The 9,745-nt window shown below is 34.8% G+C and overlaps 1 protein-coding gene across 1 annotated transcript; it reads right to left on the reverse strand.

Moving 5' to 3' along the window:
• Window positions 1-1,681: 1,681 nt before the first annotated feature.
• On the reverse strand, window positions 1,682-8,725 carry LOC143612048 (histone-lysine N-methyltransferase ASHH2-like). Its single transcript, XM_077086119.1, has 17 exons — window positions 7,062-8,725; window positions 6,812-6,974; window positions 6,552-6,721; window positions 6,180-6,259; window positions 5,912-6,043; window positions 5,708-5,824; window positions 5,517-5,609; window positions 5,362-5,439; window positions 5,153-5,209; window positions 4,372-5,053; window positions 3,692-3,744; window positions 3,516-3,586; window positions 3,341-3,423; window positions 3,167-3,246; window positions 2,960-3,036; window positions 2,789-2,834; window positions 1,682-2,664 (listed from the first exon to the last, which is right to left on the reverse strand). The coding sequence occupies exons 1-17, from the start codon at window positions 8,398-8,400 to the stop codon at window positions 1,807-1,809; spliced, it is 4,179 nt and encodes a 1,392-aa protein (XP_076942234.1). The 5' UTR covers window positions 8,401-8,725; the 3' UTR covers window positions 1,682-1,806.
• Window positions 8,726-9,745: the final 1,020 nt, after the last annotated feature.

Raw genomic sequence — 9,745 nt, forward strand, 5'->3', positions numbered from 1 at the left:
GGTTTTTTTGGTCAAAATAACCTAGAATAATCTGATCAATTGGTTTCTACCCAACTCGCTATTGTTCCTGATCATGTTTTTGTCATGGTAACATCCAAATTTGTCATTGACAAACGGGATCTATTGCACGCAACTTGGAACAAAATATAAACCAATAGTCAATATATTTCAGGTTTGTGAGACGAGTAAATAAGTCATTTGGGTAATCATAATAAATAAAATGGGTGGTGCAATGAACATAATTTTATAATATGAATCAAACTCTCTTAGTTGTAATCCACAATAAGGCTAGATAAGAAATGGATAATGATAAGGCTAAATAAGAAATGTTTTAAATCTTAATTAAATTTTAGTTTTAAGTTAATAAATTTAATTAGAAATTATAGGTTAAATGAGAGTGTCACTTGGCAAACTATTAGGCCAACTAAGAGGTTTGTGATTCAACCAACATTTTTATTTATTATAATAGTAGATACTCTACAATCTTGCAAAACTAGTTAAATAAACAAGTTTATACTTTATGCAAAAGTATTGCTAATCAATCTTAATTAGATGTAAGGGATTACTGACAAACGCCTCATGCTAATATTTGTATCTAACAACTGAATGACACTAATAACTAGAGGTGCAAAATACCGCCTTTAGAAATACTGATTATTAACCATAAACGATTATTGATCAAACAATCAAAACCGGCTTTTAATTGGAAAACCCCTAACCTATGTAATCAATCCGGTTCTGTTAAAAACGGGTTAACTTTATTAATCTATTCAAGTTAACCTTATTAGCCTGTTAATGGTTAACCAGTTTCGGTTAACCGGTTCATGTGTGAGAATCCTTATCCGTTCCCTAATCTACGGTTAATACCAGTCACACACACGTTTTATACTATACCACGTATTAACCAATTCGGTTCAACTCCGGTTTAATTTGGTTAACCGATCAAAATTTGCACCTCAACCTATAATAGCATATACAAAATTCAAAATCAAAATCACTACGCCTGAAAAAACAAGACTTTCGTTTAAAGCCTAGAAGCCCATTAGTAAAAAACAAGCCAACCAGCCAACCAAGCCTGGCTCAAAATCTTTTGTTTAAAAGCCCATTGCAAGAAGATTTGAAGTCTAAATTTCTGAAAAGCTTGTTGCAACTTAGAGCATTCTCATCTCATCCCCGTAATTACGTGAGAGGGATTGGTAAATTATAGGGTGATGTTTTAAATAATTATGAGTGTAAATTATAAGATGGAGAGAGAAGAATGTAGTGTTTTTTTGTAAATTTGGGGAACATTGTTTGCCCCTATTTATTTTTTTAATATTTGTTGGATTGGTTATGGGTAGAGGAGAGCGAAAACTGTAATGATAAAATAAGAGAAATGTAGTGTTTTGTATGTAATTATAGAGATAAGGATGGAAAACGGGATGTGAATGCTCTTAGAATTGTATATCAATGAGATTTGAGACTTTCTAAAACCATACACCAAAACTTGACTGAAAAATGATGTCATAAATGATTATTTGATACCAACAAAAACAAAAAGAAAAACAAAAGAAGAGAGAATCAAATGTAATATATTTATTTAATGAAACTTGAATGATATCAGTCAAAGGTCAATAACGAACGAAAGCTTTACCTCTTCGAGGCGAATAATCAATCTGTACCCAAGCAAAGCGATCCCATCTGTAACGATTATGACTCTCTATCTCAATTAAATAATTGACCCACAAACACCACTTTCACAATTGAACTAACATTTTTACCAAGTACAAATCACAAAAAACACCTTCATAACTTGTCTCTAAAACCTCACTGATGTGGCTGGTACTGTTGATGATAAGGATGATAACCGTTCCCTGCATCGTACCCGACACCAAAGTTTGCCTGGTGTTGGTTCGGCCCACTAAAGCCTGCAGGCCCATTAAAGCATGGGGGCCCATTAAAGCCCGCGGGCCCATACTTGTTCCATTGTCGACCACCACCCGGTCGAGGGTGATTCCACTTTTGTTGCCTGAAGTATCTTCTACCAAGGGAATTAGGGTTCCTGTCTTTTGGAAAATTACAGTTATGCCATGAGTCGTCTTCTTTTGCGGGTCGACTTTCACTGCGCAGGTACAGGGGTAAAGGTGGAAACGAGTGAAAAGTCATCGCGGGAGCAACAACCCAGCTCTCGGCGGACCCACCTTCACCAAGATTTTTAAGAATAGATGTTGGAAGCCCAAACGCAACCGGTAACCGTGAAATGTAGTGGTCCTGCGGTTGACCCATGACGGCGGACGGTGGAGAGAATCCAGGGGGAGCATCGACATTCATATCTTGACGGTCGGTTTGCTGTTGACCAGTGTTTGACCTCTTTGATAGAAACTGTGTATCGGGTGCCACATCACCGGGCTGGTCCCACCGGCTTGTGCGTTTTCGGGTGCGGGTTCTGTCAGTACAACTACTACTGACACATGATGCAGAAGGTGCTTCAACTGTAGTAACTGACTGACTGATGGGATTATCAGCAACTTCAGACGGTCTTTTTTGTTGCATCGGAAAAGTTTTAGTTTTGAAGTTTGAATTTTGTTGAAATTCCATCCGGTCGATGTCCCTTTCAACCCGGTTGACTCTTCGGGCAGACCATGGAATATACCGATCACGAAAATTTCTTGCAATTTGATGGACCTAGATCAAAAGGTGGGGAAAATTAGTCAATTCAGGTGTGTTTGACTTCATCAGGTCAAATGGTCTGAAATTCTCTAAAAGTATGTAATATAACCTATAAATAATTAAAAATTTGGATAATTACCTCCTTGTCAGCATGCTCGGTCAATGACAAAATTGATTCCTTGAAACTGAAAAAAAAATCAAAAACAAAGAAAAACATCATAAAAAGGCCCACGTATTTGCACCACAACACTAAAGATGTAATTAAAATTAAGTAGCATAAATTAAAAAACTATTAATAATTAGCTCAGACCTTTCAACTCCTGGAAGAGAAGATTTTAAGATATTATCCAATGTAAGAATCTTTGTTTCAGCCAGATACTCCAAAACCTGCATAAAAGCCATAATTTAGAAGGATTATGAGAATGATAAAATATAAAATGCAATCAATTAATTATAGTCCCTTTTAGTCATTTAACAACTTGTATTGTATAATACTGTCACACTTTGTTAAACTTACCTTGAGAAGCTTTCGCAGTATTGGAGTCTTGTTGAACACCTTTCTATAACGCTTCAGTAAAATGTGTAGCATTTGCAAACCTGTAAAGTCACAAAAATAAAGGGAAAAAAACATTACAACAATCAACAAAGTGTAATTAACAAAAATTAAAAAAAAAAGCAATAAAAAGTATACCATTCTTGTTAATTATGTCAAGCAAAACCGTTCTAGACTTTGTTCTCAGGAGTGCATCAAGGATCATAGAAAGGTCTCGATTACTAAAATAGTTAATACACTCGTAGCTTCAGTATTTACTTTTTTCCAATATATATATTCAATTTAACATCATAACAAAATGTAAAAAACAAACCTTTGAATTCCTTCACCATTGCCACCATTAGCAGTTAGACATAAAAGTGTCAGATAGCCCTTCCAAGCATCCTTCAAGATAAATATACATAAAAGGTCAGAACAGATTTAAAAAATTACATAAACATAATTAAGAGAAAAAAAGATGCCGGTATGCAAAATAATTTGTGTACTTACTCTTCTTTTGCTTATACCCCCTTTAGATAAGAGAGTATTGAGTGCCTCTTCAACTGCAAGTTAAGCAGGAAAGTTTAAACATTTGATCATATATTGAAGATAAAACGGTTCAAAAGAAAATAGAAATAAACAGTAGAGTCTAAACAAAGCTAAAAAGCTACTCTTAAATCAAGATCGGCTCACTAAAAATTCGAATCGATATCGAGTAAAGCTCAAAAAATAAACGAGCTCATGCTCAAGCCGCTATCAAGCCTAAACATATTTATATATTAACCATATATGTTTAATAAATGTTTATACGTTCAATAAACTTATGTAAGTTTATTATATATAACCTTATGTAAAAATAATTAAATAATTATAATTGTACAAAATAAATATAACTATTGAAAATATATAAGTAAAATAATTAAAATATAAACGAGCCAAGCTTGAGCTTTAAAAATAGAGGCCTAGATGAGCCGAGCTCGAGCTTTAGAAGTAGAGCTCTAAACAAACCAAGCTCCAGCTTGAAAACTTACACGCGAGCCGAACTCCAGCTTTAAAACAAAGCTCTAAATGAGCGGAGCTCGAGCTTTAGAAATAGAGCTCTAACTGAGCCGAGCTCAAGCTTTCTTAAGTTAAAAAGAGAGCTTGGCTCGGGTTATTTACATCCCTAAATTAAATAGTGAGAAGAGTACCTGCTTCAAATCGACCCGTTAAGTTATCAACCACTATCTTCTTGGGTTTTTGAGGCACGACAGGTGGCTTGGTATCTATCTCAGTATGCTTACTTTTTGATTTCCCTTTCTTCACTGTTGATGAAGATTGTACTTTTGAGCGGGAATTTGGCTTTAAAATAGTGCACTTGTCATTCTTGTGAGACTTAGGCTTCTTCCTCAATTCATTATCTTCCGGTACCAAATTAACCGAAGCTGTACTTTCATTTTGTATTTTCATCTCACTCTTCACTGTAAAAGAAGCATCAAGCAGTTGAACTTGAAGTTGAACACTAGATGGCAATAGTCCCTCTGTATGCTCTGTTTTACATTCATGTGTTGATGTGGCAGATTCAATAAGAATTGCATGATCATCATTTTTCTCACCCAAGGAATCTGAACTTTGATTGTTTTCCACATCATTTACAAAACTACTTTCGGGATTCACTGTAACAGGGATTATATCATCCAACTTATTGTTAATGTTCACATAGAAGGTAACGGGTTCAATATATTCATCATCAGAATCACCCAAAACAACTGTTTCATCATTCAGTGGATCACCACCAATAACGCCCCGACACCTGGATGAGCCACATACACATTTTTTAGCAGCAGCCCCAAAAACCCGTACATAGTTGTAATCAAATGTCAATTCTTCCCCCTGCATAAGTTAGTAAACGAATTAAACACATAAATAGGTGTCAAAAGTGACATTTTAATAATATCATGATACTAAGTACATGATAAAAGATTTATATACCTTCTTAATATCCCTTAATGCAAATAGCCCAATGCAAACTTCTCCATTGACCATCCACTGGTAAGAAAAAGCACAAAGTAGATGTCAATTTTGACAAATTAAACATATAAATGTAAGTATGAAGCTAAAAATTAACCAATGAGCATGTTGATTTTACAATTCAATAAAAACATTGTAATAAATATTTTGTGATAGGTACTTATACAAACCTTTTCAGTGCGACAATTCGGTTCGCAGCTGTGATTTATAAATCGACCCAAATTTCCTTTAGCACAAGCATCTATTACCTGAAAAAAGAATAAAAAGTAAATAAAACTATAGATAAACTATGATGATGAAGTAAAAAGATTAAAAGCCGACAAACCTCACTGCCGTTCAATGTCATAAAATAGAAATGCTTATGACCTTTTGACGCATATTCATTTTGCCGGGCCTCATAAGCATGCATATCAAGCACCTACATAATCAGAATACAAAACAAAAGAATAAAATTAGAAACTTATATAATATATTAGACAATATACAACTATGGAATCGAACAAGTAGACAGGTTACCTCCCCGACATATTCGATAAGAAACCTTCCTTTGGGGATATCCTCTTGCAACTGAAGCCCGTGTCCCTTCTTTCCGGTCGGGAAACATTTCAGTTTAGAGTACTTGCGTTTCTGGAACTGTGGTTGTATAAAAAATGCAAGCTTTGTAACCTCTTTGTGAAAAAAAAGGTAATAAAAACCTAAAAATACAAAAGAAAATAAAACCTGTTGGTTTGAACAAAACTCTCCACAAGGGCATGTTCCTTTTACACATTCTATATTCAGCATCCTATTAAGGCATTCATCACGACACCCCATGCGACCATCTGTTGGTGGTTTGCAGTGGCAAACCATAACCTAACAAACATTGATGAGTAATACACGTATGTGTTAATCCATAAGTATTATTATAATCCATATTGCTTTAATCCGTAGGTATTACTTTAACAATTACACAGCAACAGGTTGATTTTAAAAAAAGAAAGCGACTAACCTCGTCAATAGGTTGATTTTTACGATTGCGATGCAGAAACATGTTTGTCTTAATAAGCTTCCACGAGTGTTGTGGAGGATCTGCAACACAGTATAGACACTTTACTAAATAACTTATATTATAATTGTAATCATATGTTGTTTTTCTAATCATACCTAACAAAAGAATTGTGTTATAAACTCAAAAAAAAAACTCTGTGTAATTTGACCTAAACAAAATACCAGTTTTGCCCAAACCATTTTGACCAAACAAGACACCAATTTTGCCCAAAACCATTTTTACCCATTGCCTGACCCGCACATATTGCCACCTCTAACTGTATCAAGATCAAATGATGCTTATGGGCATTCAAGCACGAAAATGAATAAGTACCACTAGACTGCTTTTGAGTCAACTGACTGGAATTCAGCCGAGTATTATTGCAAGCATCTTCATCACCAGATGCTTCAGATAATTCCAACTCCTCATTAATGTCAGCATTTGACATTTCTTGTGGAATTGAACAGTCTGCAAAAGCTTTATCCAGGTTGTCCCTACAAATCCTTCATATTACACCAGACAAAAACTATTAATGTCTGAAAAAAAAACTTATAAATCAAATTACATAGAAGAATTATAAATTAGTAAATTACCATCTGCATTCTTTTGACTCAATAGCATCTGCAAGTACAGTTGATATACGTCTCCATTTATGACAATCATCACAACACACCCAAGCACTTTGTGGCACTATAGGGGTGTCGGATAATGGTAAAATTGTGCTTCTAGAACCTTCTTCTAGTCCATCATTCATTTCTACAACATATAAACGAACCTTAAATCACTGTTAATGAATAAAAAATTAACATATAAAAAAATGTTAAATAAGAAAACAAAAAGGACCTGTTACTGGATGAGTTTCTGTATCAGTCCTCTCCTTAATATTTCCCTTAGCAGTTGACTTAGCTGGTGATGCTTTCGGAGGACCACTGAATCTGTTCTTTGAAGACTTTGACTTTGAACTTTTCTGAACATGTTGACTATTAGATCTTGACTCCATTGACTCAATCCCAGCAATGGTAAGATCAGCTTTCATGACACTTTCAACCGTCAACATATCCATGGAAACCCTAACGTCGGTTTGATGAAATGATCCTTCAATTTGTTTTTCACATAATAAAGCATCATTAACAATTTCTGGACTAGGAATTCCACTTGCAACACCACAATCATCTGATTGATGAGAAACACAATCTTTTGAAGGAACCCTAATTTCTTCTGTAACATTTCCATTAACTTGAGTATCTGGAATCACATTAATAACTTCTGAATCTGGTGAAGTTTCAGGATCCCTTTCTGCAATGGGCACGTCACTAACAGATGATTTCAATGATGCAGTCATTTTATCGAGATTCTCATCAGAAGCCCTAAAAACCTCTTTTTCAAAGCTTTCTTTTGCACCACTTTGTAAATTAGAAGCTTCTAAGTTAACATCCCTGTAACTTTCAAGATCTTTTTCCATATCAGGTATGGTATTAACTTGACAATTTTGAATAACCATTGGCCCTAGTTTAAGCTTTACAAGAAGGCCCTTGTGTACAGCTTTAGACTCGCTTTCTGAACTTTGTATGCGTTTACTATAAATACTCACAGGATCATTATTCCTCTTTCCTCCCCTATCGACCGTTCTACCCAATGCATCCATACTATTTTCGGCATTTTGCTTAAAAATTTCATCAATTTTACCTACAAATCCCCAAGCTGTAGGACGCATAGATCTGACCATATTTCTTCTTTGCCCTCGTCCAATATCTGCGGAAAGTAAGTCCACCACTGGCTTCTTTCCAGAATTCCTTCTGCTTTTTCTTTCGGCCACTTTGGTATTACTTTTCTGCTTTGATGAACTCTTGCGAGTACTTTTTCGACTCGATGAACGTCTTCTACCTTCATTAACTTGATTTCCAATATCTTCTCCAGAAGGGTCTCTTAAATCAGAAGATTCAGTTAGCACAAAGGAGTTAAATGGATCAACAAGGGCCTCTGTATTGAAAGCATTCGGTTCATCCACATTGTTACAAGGCTCATGCTCGAGCCCGGGCTCAATGTCTGTCAAGGCCTCACATGGTGCTAAATATGCTGATATATCACCAGCGAAAAAACTAGGCTCCATGGTAGACACGAGGTCATTAAAGTCACACGAAGAGTACTGTTCCTTTTCAAAACCAGAACACTTATCGGCCATCAACAACTCGTGCGTTATATAATGGCAAAATGGCTTTTACTGGTTCACGCACTACGAACCATCAGCTTGCTTCACAACGAGCATCACTATAAAAAAAATACATAGACGCGTCAGATAATAAATGTAAGCATATTTTCTTAATTAATGCATCGTTATATAGAATTTTGTACCAAGTTGACCATATAATACGATATCAGTATAATTATATGCGTCGATAAACATATATACACATCAAAAAACTCATTGTATGGTAATAGATGCATCCTATATTTCATATATAGGCATATAGTTATATACAGACATATATGTATGTGCATCAGAAACACAGACAACATATATGTGTGCGCGCCAGGTATACATACACACACACACATATATAGGTTTAACTGTTTAGATTCTTTTGAGAACTCGTACGGGTTGTGAGAACTCGAAGGAACTCCGTTGTTTTTTTAAATTTTTTTCCATATGTATTATTATGAAACTTACATTTACTAACATAATTTTATTTTTTTTACACGAGTCAACTACTAAAGCATGTGTAGCATTTACAGTTCGCCGCAGATGCTTTCAATAGTGGACTCGTGTAAAAATAATTAAAATATTTTTAGTAAATGTAACTTCCATATAAAAACAAAAATTTGTTAAATAAAGTTCCTTCTAGTTCTCACAACTCACGGGAGTTCACAAAATACACACACACACACATATATATATATAGATGATGAAATTTGTAGGTTTTAGGTCTACTGTTGATGAAATTAACTCATCATCCTGCAATTAGAACAAAGTGAAAATCAAGTACACGAAGTAATTGCATCGCAATGTTCGTATCAATGACGCAATTCAAAGGCAGAAAGGAATGAATTAATCGCAATCGAAAGAAACCCTAGAAATCAAACCCTAACCGATTGACTGCATTTGGTGGTCAATGCCGTACAGAATTATAATAATAATTCAATAAACATACATACATACATATATACACACCGACCGACAGAATAATAATAATAATAATAATAGGTTGGAATCGGTGAAAGCAAAATCATACCTGAAGATGAATGAGAATTTGGGGGTTGAATTTGTATGTAGAGAGAGAAAGAGAATAACACGTTTTGTTTTGTTTTGTTTTGTTTTGTTTTGTTTAATTTGGGGGAAAAGAAAGAAACTGAGAAGAAAGGTATGCGACCCACCCTGAAGCGATGCTTAGAGCATTCTTATCCCCTCCATCGTCTTTATCCCTGTAGTTTAACAAAAAAATCACTAATTTTTAAAATTTACCTTTCATTTTAGAAAACACCTCACATCCTATCCTCTAAATCTATCTCTATATTATTTTTTTGTTAAT

Source organism: Bidens hawaiensis, unplaced genomic scaffold, assembly GCF_021521415.1.
Source record: "Bidens hawaiensis isolate Kalapana, Puna unplaced genomic scaffold, B.hawaiensis_p1.1 tig00033134_1, whole genome shotgun sequence".
In the NCBI taxonomy this organism is placed as follows: Eukaryota; Viridiplantae; Streptophyta; class Magnoliopsida; order Asterales; family Asteraceae; genus Bidens; species Bidens hawaiensis.